Below are 27,334 nucleotides of genomic sequence, written 5' to 3' on the forward strand. Positions count from 1 at the left end.
TCATTCACATTTTACGGATGGGCAACTGAGGTATACAGGATACTTGCTCGAGGTATACAGATACCATATATGTAATGGTGATAGCATTGTGATAAACTGCAGGCCATATGATACATAAAGTTTAGCACATGGATTCTGTAGGGTATAGGAATTTAAATAGTGTGAGTCCTTAAGAGGCCCGGACTTTCTTCCACGTTACAGAAACCACTAGAACTTTGCCAAAGATGTATATATGTAATTAGGTCTTGCATTCTGTATATAATAAGTAAACATGATTATATGGACTTCACTGTGCCTGTGTGGCACATATTCATATTACATATGTAATGTATATAGCAAAAAAAAAAACATAATGGCCTTTGACTGCTTCAGCTGTGTGCTAATTCATCTCTTCCAGGACCACTGCTAACAATCAAATGTCCGAGCAGTTTCAAACAAACACTTTTTTTCAGGCATGCGGTTAGAGAAATATGCCCTAATTTACACACACACACACACACACACACACACACACACACACACACACACACACACACACACACACACACACCTGAAAATATTCTATCCTGCATGAGTGTTTTAAGGCTCAATATTTCAGGACCTTGTAGGGAGTAACATGCCCATCCCAAACTCATGCTGATACGACTTTTATTAATCACGGATTTTCTTTGACTTTCTCTTTGGCAGTGCAAAGCAGCCAGAAAGCTGCCCTGATAGGGCATCTCAGGGAATCACCAGGTTGCATAAAGTCAGCATAATCAATAGCAGAGGAGGAGTGGGGAATAGCTAAAGGGCAATATGCTCTACCACTCCCTAGCAGGCACAAAGGCCCAGATCCACAAAGGGATTTTGGCATTGTGAGGCTCAGCGTAGCCATGCTTAACTTTTAGGTACTCATAAAGTCACAGACAATACTGTAATCCAGAAAGCCTGAGTCAAGCACCTAGGCTCCCTATACGGTGAATGGTGAGAGATAGGCATCTAAGAATATGATCCAAAAAAAGCCAGCAAGCTAGGAAGCTCCCCACCTAAACTAGCCAGTTGAAAATACCTTAAAGAAGGGGGGGTGTACTAAGCCACTCCACTCCTGAAGATAGGCACCTAAGTCGAGGCTACAGGGAGAAACCTAGTTCTCCCTGCAATCCACAGCTGCAACCCCCTCTTCTGGAGTCAGGCAGCTGAAGCACCTGCCCCACTCCACATAAAACTGAGAGAAGAGGAGGAAGAGGTAATGACAGTATAACTTTTAGCCCAGTGGTTAGAGCCCTCACCTAGGATGTGAGAGACCCAGCTTCAATTTTCCCCCCTTCATGGAGCAGTGAACCGAGGATTTGAAAAGGGGTCTTCCACCCCTCTGAGGGCTCTAACCACTGAGCTTTAGGATATTCTGATGTGGCCTTATTCAGTCTCCTGTTGAAGCTGTTCCACTGTGCATAAATACTTAGTTGCTGGGCTAGAGAGAGAAAATGACTTTATAGCTTGGTGATTAGGACGCCCATTTGGAAGGTGGGAGATCCAGAGTGCAGTACCCCTGCTCCAATCACTGTGCCTGAGGTGGGAACCAAACCTGTCTCCCACATCCCAGGTGAGACACTGGGCTAGAAGTTTTAACCTGGACAGTGTTAGCACCATCACAACTACAGCTGAAACCCAATCTGGTAGGTGACCTCTGGGCACACCTTCCCAATCTAGCCCTGCAGAAAGATAAGGGGATGAATGCTTATCTTCCCCTAGTTCATGTATTGCAATGCGGCTTGGGTGGGAGATAGGTACCTGGGTGCCTTGAGTGAGGCAGCAGTGTGCATGTCCAGAAGCAGAAATTAGGTGCCTCAAAAAACTTAAGCGTTGAGTGAGTTTAGGCACCTACAGCGTTCGGCGGCAGCTAACGGGGAGTTTTGTGGATTGTAATGGTGCCTAAAACTGGGATTTAGGCACTTAAGTCTGGGGGTTAAGGACTAGATTCACAAAGGAATTTATGCTCCTAGAAAAATCACTGGGATTCACAAAGCCTGAGTTCAAGAACTAGAACTCCCTATACAATGAACAAAGAGAGAGAAGGTCCCCAGAATAGAATTCACAAAAGCCAGTCACTAGGTGGCACCTCACCTAAACTAGCCCATGGGAGATGGCAAGCCAAAGGATGTGTGCTAAGCCCCACCCCTCGCTTGGAGACAGGCATCTTAGCCTGGGCTCCAGGGCAGTGCCTCCTTTTGCTTGAGATTCTCTGCTGCAACTCCTCTCGTAGAGCTAGTCTCCATTCCCACTTACATTACTCTAACTTGCGTTGCTCAGGGTTGTGAAAGACACCTGCCTGAGTGACATCAGTTACATCGACTTAAGAGCTGTCCACATCGGTGCTGTGTTGGCAGGAGACGCTCTCCCACCAACATAGCTTCTGACTCTCATGGAGGTGGACTAATTATACCGACAGGAAGAGCGCTATCCTGTCAGCATAACGCATCTTCACCAGACATGCTACAGCGGTGCAGCTGCACCAATGGAGCGCGGTAGTATAGACTTGCCCTCAGTGTTAGGTGCCTATGATGATTTGTGCAGGAGGCTGTGGGAGGAGGGAGCTTAGGTATCTGGATGCCTGGCATGGTGCTGCCTGGCTGAACACCTGCAGCTCTTATTGACTTTAGTGGAATTTGTGTGTGTTCAGCACTTCTGAAAATCAGGTCGTTAAAGTTAGGCACACTGGTCAAATTTTTCAGACCTGGATACCTAAAGTTAGAGATCTAAATAAAAGAAATGCTGCATGCCTGTGGCTCCCACTGAAGTCAGTAGCATCCAAATTTGAAAAATCTGACCACTGTGCATATAACATTTTTACATCCATATTATGAGGCTTTAGTTTGAGTGAGTACAAGCTACTAAATACAATAATACTGAGGCAGTGAGGGTTCATGGGGCATTGCAAAGGAATTTTCAGCTACATAAAGTTACCATTCACCGTGCCATTCGCATTAGTTGTCCTGAATTAGATCACTGTGAGCTTCATCACAACTTCAGTGGAAAATCTGCCTGCATTAGAGTTCAAGATGAACTGTGGGTCTTGTGTACATATATGAAGCAACCCATTTATTCCTCTGGAGAGGCTATGTGGTGGGTTCTGCTCTCTGGACTGTAACTTTCATTTAAAAAGAAAAGCACAAAAGACAGAAAAGTGATCTAAAGCCCTAGGCCAATTTTATTATTATTTACTAATTGTAGCAATCAGGGATCAAGGCCTCACTGGAATAGCTGGGGTGGATTAGGGTTTTGTAGGTCCCCTAGGCCGGAGCAAGTGGAGGCCCCTCCCCACCCTTTCTGCTTGCAGTCTCCCTAGCAGGAGCGCTTGCGGGAGTGAGGGGAGTGGGGTTGGGGCACGGCGGGTACCCTGCTCCGCCCAGCCGGTGCTGCAGTGGGGATTGGAGTCTGGGCACAGGGGCTCCCCAGCAGGGGTACTGGGTGGGCAGAGCGAGTCGGGGGCACACATTTTTCTGGGGCACCCCCACATTGGCCATGGCCTCTGGCCATGGGCCCTGTTGGCTAATCCACCACTGGGAATAAGCACTACACTAAAAAGCAGTAAAAATACAGTCCTTCCCCAAAGATCTTGGTTTTTCTCCTGGCATTACCAAGCCCTGACTCCCTCAATCCACCCTCTATCCCCACACTAAGCTCATTGGCAGTGTTTCAGTGCTACAGTGGGGTGGCAGAATGGCAAGAATACAAGTTTAGGTTATGATTCTTTGCCCACTGAAGTCAATGGGAGTCTTTCCATTGACTTGATAAGGAATTGGATCAGGCTGCTACTACGCTGATAAATCTGAACAGAAAATTACACATCCACTTTTTACAAAAAACTAAGTGGAACATTTTGGAAGATATTCCTAGCATCACCATCAGAAACTCCATGCTTGTGAATACAATTATTTTCAGAAAGAAACCTCCAGTAAAAGGTTTGCATCAAGTCTCCCTGGTAATTTCTTTTAAAATGTATATTTTGCATGTTAGAATTAAATTGTGCATGGTTGGGCAAGGAGAGGAGGTAATATCCCCTGCCAAGCAAACTAACAGTAACTGTAGGCTGGCAACTTATATACTTGGTTTCTAAATATAAAGGCCTACTAAGTAGATTGCAGTGTAGCATTAGCAATGCTATAATTATGGATGTGAAGACACTTTCATTCTAAGTTTCTGTTTCTGATGCTTAGAACTGCAACAAAAAAAAAAAATTATCCTTTAAGCTGAGTTTCTCATGTTTGTTATAAGCCTAAAATTAATTTCTGGTGAGGAGAAGGTTGAAAGAAAGACAGCCACTTTTGAGCTATTCGACCAGTTAAAAAAACCGGTTCTAAAACCTAAAAAAATTTAGGTTGCGCTAAATCCACAAAGACATAGGAGTCCAATGCCTAATTTTTAGGCACCCTGGCACCCAATGGAATTCTCACCCCCAAGTCAGACACCCAGGCTCCCTGGACAATGCATGGGGAGAGTTAGGTTCCTAAAGATGTGATTCATATAAGCCAGCATGCTGAGCAGGGAGCTGCCTAAACTAGCTAGTAGGAAATGCCAAGGAGAAGCATAAGACATCAGCTCCACCTCTCAAAGGTAGTGAGGCACCTAATTCTGGACAGGAGAGAGGCGCCTATCTGTGTTTGGGATTCACAGCCACATACCTGCTCCCGGAGTTAAGCCCCTAAGCCAGGTCAGGTCAGTACTTTCTCTGTCTCTCTCTCTCGAGGGCAGGTGGCTGTTATAAGCAACAGCCAAATGGTTAACTGGAGTAGGTAGTGCAACATGGGTTTCCTGCATCCCAGGAAATGTTTAAGCCACCAGGCTACAAAGTCTATATCTTTCTCTTTTCCTCTCTGTCCCAGTGAATATTTAATTGTTCATACACAGTGGAAGAGCTCCAGTGGGAAAGACAGAGAGCCCTAATCCAAAATACCAAATAGCCTTGCAGGAGGAGGGAAGACCCAAATTCAAGTCCCTACTCCAAATTAGGCATAGTCAGGAGTTGAAAACAGGTCTCCCACAGCCCCTGTGAGTGCCCTAATTCCACACACAAATTCCTGATCTGGTCACCCACGCTGTCTTTTGTGCAGGTTAGGCATACTCTGAGCCCGCCTTATTGGATCAGGCCCAGCAGGAGAGAGAGGCAGTGGAACACCCTAGTTTGAGAATCCTAGCAGGGCTTAGGCATGCGATCGGGAGCCAAGCAGCAGCAGAAGTTTAGTTCATGCCCACCGGTGGAAACGTTGGCCCCATGGGAATTTAGGTGCCTATAGGGGGAGTTGGAAGCTGAGCAGCTTTCGAAGGATCTCAGTGGTGCTTAAATGTTGAGCTTAGGCACTTAAGTGACTAGCCCATGTTGTTTTGTGCTTTGGGAAAATCCCTAAACAGTTTAATTGGTTAAATTCAACCCAGCCGTACTGCTAGAACACAGTGAGGGATGTGGAAAGTGAGACATCGGGGGAAACCCTTGTCTGAGAAATAGTTATATAAGCATCTAAAAGTCCCATTGTCAGCATCAGTTTTTCTTACTTGTAAGACACAGATTGCTCCCCTTCTTCTCCCTGGTTTCCTGTAAGGACATGGTCTTCCTCATATTTTCCATTTCAGGAGTATGAAATGGGGACCCTTTTACCATTCCAACTTAGTTTAATCATTATTGCTGATAGGAGCCAGTGAGGAGAACAAAATTGGTGGATTCCAGGCACCTATCTGATAAAGACCAATCTGTTAATTCTGTCTGAATTCTGCTTCATATTCTTACCTTGAAAGGAATCCATTTTAGCTTTAATTAGCATCCTTAACCTTGCCACTTCTTGTCTTTTCAGTTCATCCAGCCTTGTTCTCACATGATGGCTTACTAAGTCTAGCTCTTTGCTTAGCTTTCCACTCTGTTAAAATAAATAAGCGATCTATAAAGACAATCGTGTTGTAGTTTTCAGATGCCCACCACACGTGGGCTGTAAGACTCTCTACTCATGGTAGTCATTGCCAATTCTGAAGACCTTATAAACATGATTAGTATCTCAAACATTGTTTGAGGAGAATATTAACTTTGTAAATTTATGAAAATAGAAATCAGGTTAGGGCACTCACTGAGACTTCTCTAAGCTGCCTTTTTATTAAAAAAAAAAAAAAGTGATGCGCCAAATACCATAATTAAACCAGGACCCTGGAGCACAGCTGCATATCTGTATTTAAAGATCTCTTCAGAAGTAACCTTTCTGTAAATCAGAGAGCTACAGACCAACATGGTCATGTGGGCACCACCCTCTTGCTGAAGGAGGAATCGGCACAGTAGCAGCCACCTGAGGGTGCTGTAAGAATCACCCTCAGCAGCACCAGAAGACTGTTACCAGCCCCCGGGGACTGTGCCAGGAATGGAGTGGAGCCAAGAGCTGTCAGACTCTAGCACAGCGGTGGGCAAACTTTTTGGCCTGAGGGCCACATCGAGGAATAGAAATTGTATGTTGAGCCATGAATGCTCACAAAATTGGGGTTGGAGTGTGGGAGGAGGTGAGGGCTCTGGTTGGAGGTGCGGGATCTGGGGTGGGGCTGGGGATGAGGAGTTTGGAGTTCAGGAGGGTGCTCTGGGCTGGGACTGAGGGGTTCAGAGGGGGATCAGGGGTGCAGGTTCCGGCTGGGGATGTGGGTTCTGGGGTGGGGCTGGGGATGAGAGGTTTGGGGTGCAGGAGGGTGCTCCGGGGTGGGATTGAGGGGTTTGGAGAGCAGGAGGGGGATCAGAGCTGGGGGTTGGTGTGGGGAGAAGTTCAGGGGTTCAGGTTCTGAGCAGCGCTTACCTCAAGCAGCTCCTGGAAGCAGTGGCATGTCCCTTCTCCCGCACCTACGCGTGGAGCGGCCCCCGACCCTCAGAGCGGGGGCCATGCCATGGCTTCCAGGAGCTGTGTGGTGCGGCCCCCAACCCAGTGCCCGGGCTGGAGTTCACGGGCCTTTTGCCTACCTCTGCTCTAGCTGCAGCAGAGTTTTACACCAAAGGTAATGCAAAGCTTAGTGCTCTCTTCTCACCATAAGAGAATGTGGAGCAGCCAGCTGGACCTGGGGATTGGAGAAGGGCAGAGGAGGAATGAACATAACCTAGGGTAGCAACAGCGGGAGAGAAGAGAACACCATGACGGTGCTTGGAGTGGTACGTGAAGTAGGGGTATTGGGAAGAGAAGAAAACCACAGCTCAGTCTTTTTTATTCTTCCCAAACTCTACCACCTTAAGCACAAAACTTGAAGACAGTGTGTTGTCCTCCACTCTCAGTGGCTTCAGGATCAGGCTTTTTTGTGTTTCTCTACTTCCCCCACCCTTTTCCATGTCATTAAATTCACATGTGGCACATTGCTTCCATCTGGGAGGGCAGAGAAGCCTCTCTGCTGTTGGCTCAGCAGTGCTCTGAATCACTTGGCAGGCAAAGTGAGAGCTGTGCTAAGAGCCATTTTGACGTTAATGAACGATATGCTGTTCGTTCTCAATTTCAAAGAGGCCTTGCTTTCCATTTTGCAGGAGAATGCTAATAAATGTTTCCCAAAAGCAAGATATCTGCATCTAGTTGTTTTATTAGTAGTTAGGTAGCAAATTAAAACCTCTTGGGAGACTGATATGGTACAGTTTCTTTAAAAAACAGTATCTGTCCTGTAGCTGCAGAGATAAAGATCCCTTTAAAGAGTCTAATTTAAATTGTGTAAAGTAATGTAAAAGCAATACTAAATAAAAAGTAAGGAATGGAAAAATATGAATATGCTAACACCTCAAATTATCATTTATTTGTAGCTGTCGAAACTCATCTTGATTAAATTCTACTGATCTTTGCACATACCTTTATTTCCTCTATATCAGCAGTCTGAAGTTTCTCTCTGAAATGTTTATCTGTTTCTAGGACATCTATCACTTGCTTGAGATATTCATCATAATAAAGCCCAGTATCCTTTAGGAAAAGAAGTTTGAGATTGAAACATTTGGGGACATTTTTTTCTATTTTCATATAAATGCAAAGATTTCATCTAAATCACTCACAATCCCAAATATCAGTAGTATTGAGCATAATGCACTGACTCAGTATACCAGCAATAAGATATGAACTTCTTTGCTTTGGTTGGTTTGCACAATTATCACACACAAGCTAGTTTCCTCTGTTTCCTTTTTGTTCTAGAAGTTGACAAAGGAGTAAAGGCAGAGAGCTATTTAAGAACGTACATCATGCACATTTGGGGCCTATCATGTAGATACAGTTTAAAATACAAAACAAAAAAAACTTTAATTTACTTGGTAGACCAATAGACCACAACAATTCAGAATGGCATAAACCCACCATTTTCCCCTACAGGAGATTATGTCCTTGAGTTTCCACTTGCTGAGTTTACTAGGAATTCTTTTTTTAGGGAGCATAATGTGCCACTTCAATCCCATCCTGATAGAAGCAGCAGCCACAAGTTTGGCCCCCATAACCTGATATATACCTCCAAGAATTATGCAAATCTTGGGGGAATTTGCAGGAAGTACAGGACCATAGTGAAGTTTTACATCAAACCAGCAAAAGTCCGTATGGCATCAGGCTATATTAATGTCCATTGTGTTTTCCCTTGTGAGTTTGGGGCAAAGGGAACAATCCAGAGGAGCCTAGCCAGCTAGAATTGAACTGGGTAGTAGCAGGACTTCACTTGCAAAACAGCAATATTATTGTTTCATAACTAAAAGCTTTTACATGCACTTTGTTTCATGGCAACTCCATTTTCCACTTTGGCAAACACATTATCTCAGCTGTCATTATTTGACATGGTTACCCACTGCATTCACAAACTCACTGCATTTTGTTACTAGGAAAATTGTTTGCAAAAATCCTTCTGTATTTCCCCAATTTAACCCTTTTCCATTCTCTGTTGAGGCCCAAGTTGGGACCAGCATTCTTCCTGCCAACGATGACTGGATGAACCTTCCTTTTAACGCCACTCAATCAGTTGAGAGGAGGTGTACAGTAGGCATTTTCTCCCATCAGGAGCTTTGTGTATTGCCTCTGTTACCTCCCCAGTCCTACCACATCAGGGAGCAAGAGACAAGGAGCAGGTATTGAACACTGAATATGACCACCCCACCTGGAAAGGTACTACTACCTTCCCCTTGGAGTACAGCACCAACAAAGTTAATTATTTATTACAGCACCTAGGAGGACTAGTCATGGACAAATCTCAAGATGAAAAAAAATCAATGAGCTTGTTATTGATAGAAAAAATACTGCCTTTTAGTACAAAGTATTTAATAAAATAATACCTTTCATTTACTTACTGGGGTTTCTATTTTTGCTCCTTCTACATGGGGTTCTCCTTGAACTTTTGTCTTGTCTATGTCTATAGGCACTGCTTCCAAATTGATTAGGAGACATGTCACCAGCAGAACACACTGTTGTGGTAGGATGGTTCTCCACCTCATCTGAAACATCATCACTCACTAGAGCTGTGTTTTAACAGAAATAAATTAGACAGTATAAACACATTCATATTAGCACCAGCAATAATCCTACTGATTATACATTATAAAGCCATCAAGGGACATTAGAGCCAAACAGGGTTAAACAGAAATACTACTCAAGGATTATTTTAAAATCTTAACAGATTCATAATTAGACCTCACTAGGCTGTCAAAGTGACAGTGATATTACACTGCTAGCATATGCAATGTAGCAAGTACCCTACCCACAGACAGGTAAAAGATGAGGCATTACAAGGATTATTATATTGGCTCTGTACGTTTATATGAAGACTCTTAAATCTGCTGTGGTATTATCAGTAATTCTGTAGAATGCTTTGAGTGGCAATAAAGTTTAGGATTTATACACTAATTTAGATGTTCGAAGTCCTGTACAATTGTCAGTTAGTTAGTGTGAAAGATACTATACAAAATAAGGTCCAGATACTACTTTCACTGAAATCAATGGCAAGATTCCCAATGATTATAATGGGAACAGGATCAGGCCTCAGGAATTGTATAGGACTTGCCTATTTTGGAACCAAGATTCTCCCCTGAACCCCATATCTTTAGGAGAAGATGAAAAGAAGTCATCAAATTGTTTCAGCATCTGGTGATAGAGAAGCCTTTAAACATTTGGGCTGTTATATTGTTAATGTCCACAATAGCTTTACCGTCTACAGAAGTAGTTTTAGCACTTCTACTCATTTCAGGGGATGGATCAGGAACATATGATGTAATATTTGCACGTTCCTTTGTTAGGTCAGTGATGTAGATAATTCTCAGAACACAGCTAAAAGTTTTCAATAGGGTACCGTCCATGTATAGATATGTCAAAGAAACAAACGTACCATGAACCAACCAAAAGAAGTGTACTCACTACAAGGGCAATTTTTATACAAGTTCTTAAACTAGCCATGCAGATAATTCTATCACAAAGTATTTAGATTCAATGACAGCAAATCTTTGAGATGAATAGAGCACGCAGTGCCAGTTTTCTTGGATGTATAGTGAAGTCCCCAGTAGGGAAGTATGGCACCTTTTTTGTCTGATCTTAGCCAGTCCTTTGCTGAGAAGCTAAATGGAGATAAAATTGCTACTGTTTATTTTCCCCCCACCCCAGCTTAATATACTTTTCCTGTTTTATCTGTGATAACAGAAACAAAGAATAGCATTCTAACATCTACAGAACAATAGATATAGACAGACGTTAATACAGACAATCGTAAGTCTTTTGTTAAGGAGGAAATAAAGTGAGAAAGCTAATATTGTATGTTGTATACATCTTTTGTTGAGCATGTCACAGACAAAGGATCCCAAGGATTCACTGAGATTATTTTTTTCTTATTTAAAGCAATCAGAAAAAAATGCCTGGTTGGAGTAGAGTACATTAGTCCTTGGTATCTGGCAAGTAGGGTGACCAGACAGCAAATGTGAAAAATCGGGACGGGGGTGGGGGGTAATAGGAGCCAATATAAGAAAAAGACCCAAAAATCAGGACTGTCCCTATAAAATTGCAAAAAGAAAAGGAGTACTTGTGGCACCTTAGAGACTAACCAATTTCTAAGGTGCCACAAGTACTCCTTTTCTTTTTGCGAATACAGACTAACACGGCTGTTACTCTGAAACCTATAAAATTGGGACATCTGGTCACCCTATTGGCAAGAGCTGCTGTTGTTGCCACCAATCATGCACTGAATGTGTTCTTTTCAGTGTCAGCAGCTGTGGACAAAGTAGATCAGATTAACTTTCCCTGGATCATTCCTATTAAAAAAAATCTGAACTGATTTGCTGGAATCAGTAAATTAATTTCTAGCCTCAGCATAGTGTTGGTGACTTCTCTGTGGCCTGCAATGGCTCTATACAGTTGATGTGTGAGGCTGTTCACTGTTCTAAGTATTTTTAGAAGTCTGAAGTGTCTTGATTGTACAAAAATGTGCAGTAACTAAGATTATCGGATTTTTTTTAAAAACACTTTGTTTAGCTTTACAATTTCAATACAATACAGATTCATTTTGAGGATCTTATTTACAACTATCAAGACAGTTAATGGCAAGGATGAGTATTTGTCCATACTTCTGAGTCACGACTTCTCAAAAAAAAAAAAAAAAAAAAAAAAAAAAACACACCCATCCTTGGCTTTTGACATTGGGGGATTTTTGTGAGTGACGTGCGAATAAGTAGTACACAGCTGCACAAAGTCCATTAACAGTTTTAAGGGAAAAATTAATGAGGAGGCACTTAGCAAGCAGGATATCGGAAACACAAACAACCAAGACTGATACACTTGCAGTCAGCTCCCTTCCCAATACTCATGTGCACTAGACCACCAGGACAGAATAGGCCAACTGGGTAAAGGAAAAGAAGTAGCAGGAAAGCAACCCTATGTCCCTAGCTACAGTACAGCTTTTAACTGTAGTTGTAACTTGTTAGTGGCAGTCCTTGTGTTTACATACAACGTGACTAATATTTGATTAGCAACAGTGACAGCTAATCATGTGTCACTTGTGCCAGCAACCCCCTAAGCTGGCCAGTGGCAGTCTCCCTGTAACCACTGTGTAATACTGTTGTCCTGTGTGAGCAAGACTCCGTTATTGTGCCTCATTACCTGATACTACTTCCTCCCAGAGTTCATTGCCCTATGTGCTGCTAATGCTACTCTTTTTGCATGTTCTCCAGTTCTATCCCTAGTCCCTGCTGAGGCGCTATAGGATACGTACCCCCAGATACAAACATGGTTAGGCAGCATAGTAGTTGAATGCACAAGCTCAGTTAACAAATTATTGCGTTGTAAATAAAAGCTATTGTCAGTGGAAATAGCTCAACCATATTTGTGGCAACCAGTTCAGATAGTCACAAATTGGTTACAGAAACACTATTTTACTCATAATATGGGCAGGCCCCTAAATGTTTCATTATAAACACAACCTCAGGGAACCTAATTACAAACCTGCTTCCAATAACCATATAATCTAACTGTTCCAACCTTAGATGGCCCAGTCTATGCTACAAATTGTTCACCAGGCTTAATTTAGGTCAGAGGAGAATTGTGTTGTAATAAGTTTGCTATAGGAGGTGTATTAACAGTGTAGATGTGGAGGTTTGGAGGGTGGTGAGAAAAAGGGTTTATTCTAAAGTTGGTTGATGCACAGCCATCAGAAAGCTTTCCTCCCTCCACCCTCATGCCTAGAGGAAAAAGGCAACTAAACTTAAGTTAGGACAGACACTTATTAAACTAAGTTGTCACCTCAGTATTTTTAAAGACAATCCTGGAGAAGAGCAGAATCTCAGGAATTGACCCTGCTCCTCTGATTTTCAGAGTCACAGTGCTGGCCAACCACCTCTACTAACCGAGAGATCCACAGTCAAATTGTAGAAACCACGTCCCTGAAAATTTTCCCCAAAATGTGCTGCTTTGAGGGCAGCCTGGTGAACTGGACAAATGAAAGGGAAAAAGGAAGCAGGAAATCCTAGGAATAGACATGAACATAAGATAATGACCAGAGCCTGAGGACATAGTAAGCAAACTCTAATGTATCTTTTCAAAAGTGTTTAAGGAGATTAAAAGAGCAAATATTTTAATTGTTCATTTAAAGAAACTGCACTCTTGTTTTCTATGATAAAGCTTACAATAATTTGGGCCTTTAAAGATACAGGTTATTGTTTTGTTTGGTCTGAGATGTTTTCATAAATGTATACGTTTTCATAAATGTTAACAATACTAACTTAATATTGCTGTAAATCACTCTCCATAAGTGTGTAGTTTTTTTTTTTTTTTTTTAAAGTTGCTCTGCCACTGACTCAATTTAGCCTTGGGCATGTCACTAAGGCCAGCACTTTCAACAGTGGTCTCTGATTGTATGTGCGTGTGTGTGAGAGTTTTGGCCTAATTTTCATAGCTGCTAAGCTTCAACTTGAAATTAATAGGAGGTGTAGATGCTTGACAGCTTTGAAAATTAAGCCCTGAGTGTCCCAAATCGGGCAATGAAAAATCAAAAGACAATTGTAAATTTTAGTCTTAACTTTTCAGGGCCACATTCTACTCTCAGCTACACTGAATTTACACTGCTGTAACTAGTGGAATTACCTCTACCTTTCCACGGTTGTACCTGAGATCAGAACCTGGCCCATAGTTTGTGGAATGGGAATATTTTAATATCTATCCCACAGGGCCAGATAAATCTCCTGTGGGCCTGCGGCTATTAGATTTTGTGGGGCCCAATTCTTTTTCCCAATTTAAAACAAACTGATCACAATAATGGCATCGAGGTTATTAACACTATACTAAACTTGTCTTTAAATTAACATAAAGCTGTTCTGTGGTTACATTTCAGTTTTAAAACACATAGAATATGATTAAGTTAATTCAAAATAACCTATTTCTTACCTTAGAACAGCTGTTATATTAGTTTTTCCTGAGAGGGAGTTTGGGTGCAGGAGGGGGCTTGAGGCTGGGGCAAGGGGTTGAGGTGCAGGAAGGGGTGCAAGGTGCAGGCTCAGGCCGGGAGGCGCTTACCACAGGCGGCTCCTGGCCGGCAGTGTGGCAGGGCTCAGGCAAGCTGCCTGCCTGCATGCCATGGCCCCACACCACTCCCAGAAGCAGCCGGCTGCTGACACATCTCTGCGCGCCCCTGGGGTGAGGGGGACAGTGTGTCTCTGTGCACTGCTCGCCCCCGCAAGTGCTGCCCCTGCAGCTCCCATTGGCCAGTTCTTGGCCAATGGTAGCTCCGGGGACGGTGCTGGGAATGGGGGCAGCGCACAGAGCCGCCTCTCGCCACCCCCTGCCAGGGGACGCAGAGACGTGCCAGCAGCCGGCCGCTTCCGGGAACTGTGTGGGGCCACGGCATGCAGGCAGTCTGCCTGAGCCCTGCTGTGCCGGGGCCCCTCTTAGCCCAGGGCCCTGGGCTGCAGCCCCTAAAGCCCCTGTGTTCATCTGGCCCTGCTATCCCGAAGGTGTGTACAGTGCTTTGAAGATGTAAAATGATAGATAAAATACATGTAATGAGCTTCATGTGTATATTTATGGATGAGTTTGGTACTATTACTATCCCGATTTGCATTGCACTCAAACCAAAACAAATAAATGAGATTTCAAAGAACTGTTCCAACTTATAGTGACATCTGGAAATAGGAGTCCTATTTGCTTGTTCTACTGGCAATATTTGCTAATACTTTGGAGAGCAATAATGTTGGCTATTGGTGTATCTTAGAATTGCTTGCTGTTAAGATATCATGGTGTAGGAGAGAGGATGTAAGAGTAAACATTTGGGTTCATATTTTCAAAAGTGCAACCTCCTTTGCAGGTGCAAATTCTGCCCACAAGATTTGCACATGAAGTTTTCAACCTACAACTGAATTTTAGTTGCAGTTCTGAGTATTTGCACCTGATTGTGAGTGCAAATCAGGTAGTTAGTCACATCAATAATTAAATTTATATCTGCAGTTCATTTTGTGGATGCAGATATTGTTGGTACAAGTTGTGCATGTAAAAAGCATTCATAAAAATATATTCCCCCAAATTAAGGAGTATTTTCAGCTTCTAAGAACCTTAAATATTTCATAGGTCTTTTTAGACTATGATATTTAGTCTCAGTGGGATGTTCAAAAGAAACTAAATAACTTAGGAGCACAAGTCCCATTAACTTTCAATGGGACTTGATTTCTTAAGCAAATTAGATGTTCTTGAAAATTCAACCCTCTGATTAAGTATTATCAGATAAGATATTGGAACGTGACCTGATCCTCCCTTTATCTGTCCCATCTACCTGAGATGATGCAGTGCTTTGAAAACCAGGCTATCAAAAGAAGGTGCAGATTACTGGATCAGATCTTTTTGCCTTTTAGAGAGATAGCCTGCACTGCAGCATTCCAACGATAGTATGATATTAGAGAGTCAAGGTGGATGAGATAATATCTTTTATTGGACCAACTTCTGTTGGTGAGAGAGAAGTTGGTCCAATAAAAGATATTACCTCATCCACCTTGTCTCTAATATCCTGGGACCAACACGGCTACAGCTACACTGCATACAACAATGGATAGTATGTATGATAGTTTAGCCAAAGCAGAAAAACCTGCAGGTATGGGGAAGAGTTAAAATTACGGAGAAGCTGAAATGGATGGACAAGAAATTTTACATATCTGTTGCCACTGACTTTGCAGAACTTGAGTTTTTAACAGTTTTGTAATGCTTCCTGGGGGCACCCAGGTGCTGAGTCACCTCGCTACCACCTGAACTTAGCAACAGTAAGCCTTGTTTGTGCCTGCCAGGGGTCAGTGCCCTGACTCCACCAACCAAAGGCAACACAAGCACTCACCTCTAGGCCTGTAAAGGCCCTGCTCACTCTCTCTTCTACAGGTTAGCGATAGGCACACTCCAACTTTAAGCTCTCCAAGCATCTCTCTGTGAGGGTCTAGTCCCCGTTCCACTGGACTCTCACAGTATTCAGATTCGCTGCTTCCAAAGAGCAGTGCCCCCAGGTGACAGTTACACCTAAGATAACTTCTTTGCTTAACACAGAACACACAGACAGTTACAGTGAAAATGAGTGAAAGTTTTGTTTAGTAAGGTATAGAGATGCAAAAGATAGCAAGTAGAAGTATTGGAAACATGCTCACACAGAAAATAAAAAATCATAACAAGCATTCTAGAACGCAGATTCCCGTAACTAGATACTTTCCTGTCTTATAGAGCAATATTCACTCAAAGTCCTTCCAGCATTTTACAACCAGGCTTGGCTGTGACCCTCCTTTCACAAAACAAACACACTGTTAGCTTGCCTTCTCAGTGAAGGATCCAGGATGTACCTCTGTACCCCCAGATATTCCTCAGCAATCTACTGTCTTTACTCATAAACAGGATCTCCCTCCTTCTGTTTATTTCTCCTGTAAATTTTCTCTCTCGACAGTTTCACAGTCTCTTGATTAGCATTTGGCTCAGTAGGCAAACAGGCATTCAGTGTGACATACAATGCCCAATACATACATGACCAGATAGAGAGAAGTTACCTGTTACCTCATGCTTGAAAGGAACCTGAGACATGTCATCTCCAGGTTACCTCCCTTAAGAACATAATTTTCAGTACAGACAACTCCTAAAATATTATCCATTCATTCATTTTACAATGATTATGATGACCAGTGGGCTACTGGTTCTCAGAAGAGATCTCAAATGCCACCCTTACTCATATATCCGACACAGGGGATCCCTGTCAAACTCTATGCAAACCTGGGGCCCTCTGCTATTGGCAGCAAGCAGTTTCTGGGTCACAGGTTTCCAGTAGTTTGAAGGAATCCAACTGCTTACACCAACTGTTGAACATTTAAAATATTAGTCAAATGTAACTACTAAAATAGCAAATATTCTTAACTTGATCAAAACAGTCACCAGATTCAGACGCATCTTGGCATGAGATTACATTTATCAAATTGTGCATGCAAGAATAGGCGACTAAATTATGAGTCAGTCTTTAAAGTTGGACAGTCTCTACTGTGAGTCACTGAAACAACTCTACTGCATCACACTTAACAAAAGAGGTAAAACAGGCTGATGGAAACCTTTGACACTGAGTGAAGGTATTAGGCAAAAGGAGAGAGCTACACTTCATAGAATCATAGGACTAGAAAGGACCTCGAGAAAATGTTAATGTCTTGAGAAAATGTCATGGTGTAGATAGTATACAGTGCATCTTTTAAAAAAAAAAGTTAAATATGTAGGCAATAAAATGAACAAAATGGATATAATTACACTAACATAACCTAGATGTTGTGGACCTTTTGTCCCAAATATACAGATCTCCACCAGCTGAGAGAGATCAATGGAAAAAGAAAATTGTGTGACAATCAGAAATGAGTTTGAATATCCTCCACTCACCAAGTTGTAGGGGACAAGCTTAGAAATAAATCTTTAATTACCTTTAAGGAATTATACCCCTATTACACTCAGTGATATCCTACAGCACATTCTTGTTTAGTACACAAATCTGAGCTTGTCTATTTTCATTTTTTTCCAGCCTATTTTCATTTTTGCTCTTCACTGTTCAGACTTATATCATCTTTGTATCTAGGCCTGTTACCAGAAGGGGACATAAGACATAATCACCAACTTTTGGTCAAGTCTCATTTCATCCAGCGGATTTGCATATACCTGTTGGAAACTAAGGCCTTGTCTACACTGCCACTTTACAGTGCTGCAACTTTCTTTCTCAGGGGTGTGAAAAAACACCCCCCCGAGTTCTGCAAGTTTCAGCGCTGTAAAGTGGCAGTGTAGACAGTGCACCAGCACTGTGGGGGGGCCTTACAGTGCTCTCTCTCAGCGTTGGTGCCGTGACTACACAGCCACATTAAAGCGCTATAGCATTTTAACGTTGCTTGTGAAAACGTGCCCGAAGTATGTTACACAGAGTAAAAAGCAGTTAGTTTTGATCCTCATTCTTCACTTAAGCAGAAATCATATAATTGTCTATGGTTTAAAAAGAACATGTACAAGCCTGTCAAATTCATGAACAGTGTAGACAGAAAATCAATTACATTCCAGTCTTTAGTCACTGATTGTTAAGGAAATATATAAATACTTCTCCAAGGAGATTGACAGTATTAATGCTCAAAGCCAATTTTTCAAAAACTGAGGCTCACTAATATTTGTATAACAATATCTGTGCACACAATGATGGCAACATGTGTGAACTTGACAGCTGAATAGCCAGGCATGCAAAGGAATAGCAAAGCATCCTAACCGGCAGTTTGTATGGGCACATTTGCCAAGTTGTCTTTGCAATCCTAGTAAATGTGCACATAGATGCAGGCTTAATATGGGACACACAAATTGGATTCTACACTAGAAAATCTGACCCCTAACTGCTTCATCTGAGGTGGAAGTAATAAAGCACAGGATTAGTGATGCCAGTCATCTTGGTTATATCCAGAATCATGCTATGATTTCCTACTTTATTACTGTACTTTGGAGATGAGCATTATCTGATGAAATAATGCATATAAAAACCAAGAGAGAGATTTGACAGATAGGTAGCAGATCTACCTAAGGGTCTTTTAAATTCAGGACCGGTAAGCTAAGAACTCCTAAGTATTAATCTCAGTTATTAAAAAGACCCCTTCTGTAGCCTTGGGCAAGTCACTTTGGCACCCAACTCCTCACTTAAGGTACTTCAACCCAAATTTAAGAACTTCTGAGATTCTCAAAACCCCTGCTCAGCTGCTCACTAGACCTGTAGCTGCCTAAAATCCCTTGACACCTATGTTTTCACCATAAAAGTCCCCTAAGCATATTAATTTCTGCCATTGGGCATAGGGGCAACATATCTCACACCTAAGCCCCAGTGAGATCCTCAAACTAGGTGAAGATAGGCATTCTCCCCACCTATCTTGCCTCTGGGGCCCAAACTGGTAGGTGTGCTCTGAGCATGCCTACTAAATCAGGGCCCAAACAAACTGGTCAGAAGAGGAGATGACAGCACCAGTGATTCCTCCTTTCTAACTTTTAGCCCAGGGGTTAGCACACGCATCTGGGATATGAGAGACCAAGGTTCAATTCCTCCTTCTACCTGGTGGGAAGAAAGCATTTGAACATGGGTCTTCCAGCTCTCAGGAGAGTGCCCTAACCTCTAGGATATTCTGATGAAAGTTTAGCTTTAATCTCTCCTGTTGAAGCTGATCCATTTTGGATAAATGCTTACATGCTCATTGGGCCAGAGAAAGTGAGAATGACCATAGCCTGAGGACTGGGGACACTTATTGGGAGAGACCCAGGATCCATTCCCCCTGCTCCAGTGACTATTTACTTACCCAAAGTGCAACAGCATCAGAGGGACCCAAAATATCCCAGAGCCCAGTGGTTAGGGCACTGTCCTGAGAGGTAGGAGACCTACGTTCAACCCTTTATTCCCATCAGGCAGATGGGGGAATTGAAGCCAGTGTCTCCCGCATCCCAAGGGAGTGCTCTAACCACTGGTCTAAAAGTTACAAGTGACGTGGCAACACCACGGTGTGCTCATGTTCCATTTAAATTATAAGTTCTCTGGAGCAGCAACCCTCTATTATCTACCTTCATGGAGCACTTTGTAAGGTAATTTTTAATATTAAAACTATTCTTAATAAATAATAAGTACAAAGGTAGCACTATAATTTTCCCCCATATGTTTCCTTTTTCTCGCTTTTTATGTTTTTTGCTTTGCCATCTCCCACAGTTTTTCACTGCATCTTCTTATCCGTCCTTCCTTCCCCTCCCCATGGCTGCTGTCCAAAGCTGATTCATCCTTTCAACTTGTTCTCCAGGGTGGCTAACTCTTCTCAGATAATCAGCAGAAAGAACATGCCTTGTTCTGTTTATAAAGCACAAGATACGTTGACAGCACTATACATATAGTCATAAAATACATATGCCTGTTTACTAAACTGATATTTATTATGCAGAAAAACATCTAGACTTGATTACAGTTGACACCGTTCTAATGTGATAAAAATTGTTTAATTCTTCAAGCGACCTTTAAATCATACATTGTAAGAGCCAAATTCAGGTCCCTCAAGTTAATGTGAGTTTTGTCATCAACTTCAATAGGAGCAGGATATGGCACTAAATGCTCTACAGTGACTTTGGCTATACGCAAGCAGTTCCAGAGCCAGAATGTTCCCCAATAGTACATACAGAGATGTAGATTGTGTAGTATGTATAAGTATGTATATTACAAGAGCTTCTGTGATATTTATTTTGGCTACTGAGCAAATAAATAAAAAGATAGAAGTACAAGATATCACTAGGCAAACACCTTTGATGTACAGAAGTTCAATTTATGGCAACCCTGATAGAAGAGCTTTTAAGTTAGCAATGAACTACATTATCTTTCTTTCTTAAAACATTTGTTTAGTCAGCATATCGCTAGAAATAAGGGTCAATATTTTCACATCTGTGATATGTAAAATAAGTTTGTGATAGTGACCCAAATGTTTCCCTTTTACCTGTACAACTACAATGATTGCACTGGCGTTGTATAGATGTATCTGAGGTCTAGAATGTCTAAAAAACCTAAATGGTTTATTATAACTCCTTTCTTATTTTACATTAGCTCATTTTTACATTCAGAAACACTACAATCAACTTTGTTGAAGTCTCCCCTTAAAGAAATCTTATTTTAAATGACTAAGAGCCCAGATTTTGTTTTTGTACATAATTTCGTGTGCCAAGGTAAAGATTACTTAACAATCCACATAACAACATCAAGCCACAACTAACAAATTTATACTGATTGCTTTTGTACTGGATGTTAAAACTGCTTTTTAATCAAACCCTCCATTAAGTAAATAAATTAGACACAAGATGCATGCATAATGCTCAATGTTAGTGAAAATTATGTACAGACCAAAGGGGGAGAATGCAATCCTTAATTTTGTGTTTCCTTGCTTTTGTTGGTTTCTGTGATTATTATATTGTTTAAACATAGGTTTAGGTGTTTATATCCTTTATTTTCATAATAATCAATTCTGAATTACTTTTGATTCCAAAGACATTCCACATACAAATGAGAAAATATAGCCCTTACTCTAAATGCAGAGATTCTGTCCTGTAGAACTAGGGCAGTTCTGTTGCGTAATAAGTGCACTGCCTGCGTGGTACCTTGCTCTGTACAAGTTCCCTGTGTGGTAACCTACCGGATGGGGTTGAGTGGAACATGTGGATTTTCTCCTCACCCTTTGTGGGGTATTGTGTAATGGACATAAGAACTGTTCCAGAAATTGGGCCCGAGTAAACCTTAAGGAATGGTTCGTCCACTGCTATATAACCTTGGGAGTAAGAGTCTTCCCCCTGCTTGTCTGGGCTGGGGATCTGGGCCAGAATGGCTGCAACATCAAGGCCATTGTAGGACCATTTTGATTATTAATTTAATTTTTTTCAAGTAAACCACCTTCATGTCATCTCATTCAGTGGTAAACTGGAACAATTTCTTAGTTACTATGATGCTTTGAGCTTGAAAATACTGGATGCTATCTTTCCCACAAATAATATTTAAATCACAGGTAGTGCCAGTGTGAACCCCAATCCACCCACACTGAAATGTGTCACACACCCAAACTGTTCTGAAAGCCATACAGTTGTGTTCTTGTGAAAGTTTGGAAAGAAATTTACATTTTCACAGACACTATTAAACTTTTTCTTCTGTAATATTTCCTTTGCATACTTGGTTAGACTTACACAACAGTATTCTACCTTATCTGCCCACAACACCAGTAGCACTATTGTAAGCTGCAGTGGTTTGGACCACTACCCTATAAAATCGTAGTATTTTTAAGAGCAGCAGCTTTGGGGATTTTTGGTTTACTGGAAGAACTAGAAAACCACAGCCCACGCTGTGATTGCACAATAAACCCTCAATCAACAGTCATCTGCTGCAGGGTAAGCAACCATCCTGCCACTATGTTAAAACTAGCTCTGCTTACACACACAACCAGGGGTTGCTCAAGTGTCATTTCTTCAGACCCACTTCTTCAATGGGGATTGCATAGATGAGTAACGACTATTTATTTTGCATAAGAACTTAAGGGATCGGTCCCTAAGAATATCTGCTAGTTATCTAAAATTTCCCTGTTACCCAGAAAAGTCACATTCTCTGACATGTACTAAAAATTCTCTCATCTCTCCAGCCTGTTTTGGAGAAGTGAGTTTGTTACATACTTACCATTATAACATATGTAACCATTTTCAATACAAACATTTTCTGCTCACAGGGTAGAGTCAACTGTGCTTATCTATACTGTAAAGCAGGAGTTTGACCATGCAGGGTAGTTAGCGCGTATTGTTGCGACAGGTAACAAGATAAGCATCTATATTTTATTTCAGATATCTGGTAGCACATCAGGCCTACAGGGGTTTTTTTTGTTGTTGTTGTTTTTAAAAAGCACTATTAGCCCTTATCCTCAACTTGTAGGAGAAGCGGAAAAGGAGTTTTTCAGAGAATCCCATAAATGAAATCAACACGAGACCCATTAGCCCGCTGCACCTGCCAGTGCAGGATTGCTCCGTCCCAGCTCTGTAGCACTTTTCCCCCAGGGCTGGCACTGCCTTCCTAGGGAAGCCTGCGCCCCAAAGGGGCAGACCTCGGTAAGTTTAGCTGAGCTTCAACCTAAATTTTCTTTTGCCCCAGCCAGCCCCTATCCTCCCCCCGAGCCTGTCCTCTCCTGCCCTGGCATTCAGGTCCCCCAAGTCCCCAAGGAGCGTCTCGCGGTCCCATCCTGAGACATCATTTGGACACACCACATCCCGGGGCTCTTCGGGTAAACCCGACGGCTCCCGCAGCAACCGCGCTGGGCAGGACGCTGCTAGCCCGAGGGTGGGAAACCTCGCGTGGGGGCCGGTCACCCGGGACCCGGGCGCCGAGAGGCAGGAGGACCGCGCAGACAGCCCCGTACGCAACCCGCTCCCTTCCCGCGCCCAGGCTCGGGGCTCTCACCTTCCTCTCGCTCTGGGCGCCCGGGGCAGGACCCAGCGCAGAGACCTCTCGGGCAGGGGCCGTGCCGGGCAGGGCTCCGCAGCCGCTCCTGACAGCGCGACCAGAACCCGCCGCCGCCGCTTCGCCGGCACCCCCCGCAGCAGCAGCAGCTCTCCGCCAGACCCCGCTCCGGTTCCTATAGCAATAGGACCCGCCTCCGGGGCAGCGCCGATTGGCGGGGCCTGACCCGCTTCTGGTCCTCGCGTAGGGTTCTGATTGGGCGGCCGCCGGGCCGCGGGTTAGGCTGCGCGGCAGGGAAAGCAGGTTTCAAGCAGGGTTGAGGCGAGAAGGTACGTGGCGGCGCCGGCAGAGGGGGCGGGGCTGGTTCACCTCTCGGCTGGGCCGGGGCAGGTCTCCCCGCAGGGGCTGAGCCGCGCCCCGCCCCGCGCCCGAGCGCCCCGCCCCGCCCCGCGCCCATGGGCGGAGCCTGGCCCCGGCGTGCATGTGCCTCCCCCTGTCCTGGGACCCGGGGGTTGCTGGTCCTAGCGGCTGGGAGCCGGCGGGGAGTGAGGCGGTCGCTGCTGGGCCCGCGGACTGGGAGCCCGGGGGCGGGGCGGGCTGGCTGCAGAGGCTGGGAGCCACGGGTAGGGTTGAGGGGGTTGCAACTTGCGGCTGGTCGCAGCGGCTCGTCTTGCCTGACCCAGCAAAGGCATCCCTGAAACAGCTGCCTCCTCAGACGTGGTTTATTTGTGATGGGGGAGAGGAGGGTGATCCCAGCAACAGGGATAATGGTTTCTAATGATAATAACAACTTGGTGTTTATGTCGCGCTTTCTGTCCTGTATGATCCCTGGCTTGTTCACAAAGCGTGGGCCCCCTTCTACAGAGAGACAGGCCAGGTCTACACTGCAAACTTACATCGGTGTAACTACCTCGCTCAGGGGTGTGGAGAAGGCCACAGCCCTGAGTGATGCAGTTAGGCCAACCTAACTCCTGGTGTAGACAGCGCTATGTTGACCGGAGGGCTTCTTCTGTTGATGTAGCTATTGCCTCTAGAGGAGGGCTTCTCCTGTCCCGTAGTAGAGTCTTCATTGAAGCACTGCAGCTGCCACTGCCATGGTTTGAGGGTAGACCTGCCCTGACTCTTTAGAGCAATCATTATTCACAGGGATGGTCTCAAGGAAGCTGAGCATGCTCACTCAGCACCTTGTAAGAGCAGGTTCCAAATGTGCAGTTTTGTTAATTCCAATGTAAAATGAAGACCTTGTCTATGATGTCCCCCAAAAGTGACTCATCTGCCTTATATAGAAGGCTAGCTGTGGAAAAACATATCTTTCTTCTAAAGTGTTTTGTACTTGGCTGTAAATGTTTAATGACTCCCAATGTAGAGATTGTATTTTTCTCTGGTTTATTGCATTATTTGCTTTACTTTGATCCATGGGTAGGAGACCCTTAGAGACCAGCTTCCGAAGTCAAGAAGAGCTCTGTGTAAGGTTGAAATCTTGTCTCTCACCAACACAAGTTGGTCCAATAAAAGATATTATCTCATCTACCTTCTCTCTCTAATATCCTGGGACAGACAGCTACACCAACTTGCATACATAAATAAAGCTAGGTATGTATTAATTAATAAAGACATCTGAGACAGAATAGGTTTATAGTAGGATGCATACAATCCAGGTGAGAGATTCAAAGCTGGCTAGAGGATTTCCACACCCAATTACCATTCATTTTAATATGAATTGAGTGTTCAAATCTCCTAGGTGGTTTTGGAAATCTCAGGCTCCATGTTTATGTGAAAGAGAACTAGAAGTATACATTTTGTATAATGAAGTTGACCAATAAATATAAGGCTATTTTTAAAAAAGTTGTCTAACACAACTCTGAACTGTTGTCAAAGAAAATATTGGTTATCACTGGACTATGACATTTTGTTCACAATGTTTTTCAATTTTTAAAAATTGTCCTGCCTTCTTTTATTATCAAATTTGAGAAAACATTTTCAATGTAACTTAGAATTTATTTGTCCAGTAACTTTAACTGAGATGAGAAGATGAATAAAAAAGAAACAGCTCTTATTGAAGGTTGAGACAAACATACTTAACAAATTTTAAAAAAAAAACGAAGTGATCACGTTCTTAAAAACATCCATGTTTTCATTTGAAATATTCCACTGCGTACAATTTTAGTCCCAAAACAGGATTTATACCTTAAAACTATTGTTTACACAAGTAAGAATTTTCAACTGGAAGACTGTGATATGCCAATTATGGGAAAATCAGTAATGAATTTTATTAACAGTGCACTATGATAGAAAATTATCTCAAGTCTACAAAGTGTTCAGAGGGAAACAAAACTAGATCAAGTATTTCATTCTCCCTAAGAATTAAAGTTCATTAAACTTCTATTGTATGTACTACAATGACTGTGAACCATCTGTAGTTCTAAAATCTAAACAGCAAGTCCACAATGACTAGTTTACAAGGCTAAGTGAAGATGCAGAGGGCTCTGGGTTACTACAGAACATTCTTTCCCAAGTATTCTGGTCTAACTGATTGCATAGCTGGGGGTCAGAAAAGATTTTTTCACCAGGTTAGATTGTCAGAGATCTGAGGAGGTGGGGTGGTTTACCTTCCTTTGCACCATGGGGGCACAGGCCAGTGGCTGGTTTAAATTAGAGTAAATGGTGGATTTTCTGAACTTGAAATCTTGAAATCAAGATTTGAGGACTTGGCAACTCAACCAAGTTATGGTCCTACTACAGGAGTATGTGGGGGGGGGGGCGGGGGGTGAGGCTCCGTTACATGCAATGTGCAGGAAGTCAGACTAGACTAGGTCCCTTCTGTGTTTCGAGTCTATATGTCTAAGCATGAGTACGTTCTGATTTTTGAAAAAGCATGCACAAGAGCCTGTCAATTTGCAAGCCCCTTTTATCAGTGTAAATTGCAGTGTCATAATAAATAAGTGCTAGGAGGCAGGAGCCCACCTTGACTGGAACACAGACATATCACAGGACTCCCCAGCAGCACTGGTTTTAGGCAACAGGGTTTTGCCATGGTTCGGCACTACACAACCATCACCTTGTATAAATCCTCTGGAATAACTTTGTGTTCTTTCTGCTAAGGCAGAAAAGAAAACATCTAAGAGTAGGTGCGAAGGGACATGCCCTCACTCTGGTACAGAGGTCTACACTACGAAATTAGGTCAAATTTATAGAAGTCGAATGTTTAGAAAGCGATTTTATACAGTCGATTGAGTGTCCCCACTTAAAACCATTAATGACAGGTTTTAGAGTAACAGCCGTGTTAGTCCGTAATCGCAAAAAGAAAAGGAGTACTTGTGGCACCTTAGAGACTAACCAATTTATTTGAGCATAAGCTTTCGTGAGCTACAGCTCACTTCATCGGATGCATACTGTGGAAGTATGCATCCGATGAAGTGAGCTGTAGCTCACGAAAGCTTATGCTCAAATAAATTGGTTAGTCTCTAAGGTGCCACAAGTACTAGTATGCATCCGATGAAGTGAGCTGTAGCTCACGAAAGCTTATGCTCAAATAAATTGGTTAGTCTCTAAGGTGCCACAAGTACTCCTTTTCTTTTTAAGACCATTAAGTTGGCGGAGTGCATCCACAGTACTGAGGCTAGCGTTGACTTCCGGAGCGTTGCACTGTGGGTAGCTATCCCACAGTTCCCGCAGGCTCCGCCGCCCATTGGAATTCTGGGTTGAGATCCCAATGCCTGATGGGGCAAAAAACATTGTTGCGGGTGGTTCTGGGTACATGTCATCAGGCCTCCATTCCCTCCCTCCCTCCCTCCGTGAAAGCAACGGCAGACAATTGTTTCGCACCTTTTTTCATGGGTTACCCATGCAGACGCCATACCACGGCAAGCATGGAGCCCGCTCAGCTCACCATCACCGTATGTCTCCTGGGTGCTGGCACACATGGGACTGCATTGCTACACAGCAGCAGCTCATTGCCTTGTGGCAGCAGAAAGTGCAGTATGACTGGTAGCCGTCCTCGTCATCTGCTTAAGGTGAGCTATTACCAGCGGCCCACCTTGATTATCACTACAAAAAGTCCCCCCCCACCCCCACCCCCCCGCTCTCCTGCTGGTAATAGCTCACCTCGTTACAGTGTGTATGGTGACACCCATTGTTTCATGTTCTCTGTGTATATAAGTCTCCCCGCTGTATTTTCCACTGAATGCATCCGATGAAGTGAGCTGTAGCTCACGAAAGCTTATGCTCAAATAAATTGGTTAGTCTCTAAGGTGCCACAAGTACTCCTTTTCTTTTTGCGAATACAGACTAACACGGCTACTACTCTGAAACTAATTAAGAGGTCTCTTGGTTTTTGGTACTGTTTCTCTCCCTCTCTGTGTGAAACTTCCAAGCTGCTAATTGTGTTAGTACATCCTAAGACAGAGTCTGT

At 43.2% G+C, this 27,334-nt stretch overlaps 1 protein-coding gene across 2 annotated transcripts in view; it reads right to left on the bottom strand.

Moving 5' to 3' along the window:
- The window catches only part of NUCB2 (nucleobindin 2), a 48,839-nt gene extending 25,467 nt beyond the window's left edge, over window positions 1-23,372 (bottom strand). The window contains exons 1-4 of one of the 2 annotated variants that reach the window (XM_037899710.2): window positions 22,924-23,372; window positions 9,287-9,454; window positions 7,824-7,931; window positions 5,765-5,891 (exon numbers count right to left, since the gene is read on the bottom strand). In XM_037899710.2, coding sequence (XP_037755638.1) covers window positions 5,765-5,891; window positions 7,824-7,931; window positions 9,287-9,442 — 391 coding nt within the window. In that variant the 5' untranslated portion in view covers window positions 9,443-9,454; window positions 22,924-23,372. The remainder of the gene's footprint in view (window positions 1-5,764; window positions 5,892-7,823; window positions 7,932-9,286; window positions 9,455-22,923) is intronic. The other variant, XM_037899711.2, reaches the window with a different exon arrangement.
- Between the last annotated feature and the right edge of the window lie 3,962 nt (window positions 23,373-27,334).

This window comes from Chelonia mydas, chromosome 6 (assembly GCF_015237465.2).
Source record: "Chelonia mydas isolate rCheMyd1 chromosome 6, rCheMyd1.pri.v2, whole genome shotgun sequence".
NCBI classification, from domain to species: Eukaryota; Metazoa; Chordata; order Testudines; family Cheloniidae; genus Chelonia; species Chelonia mydas.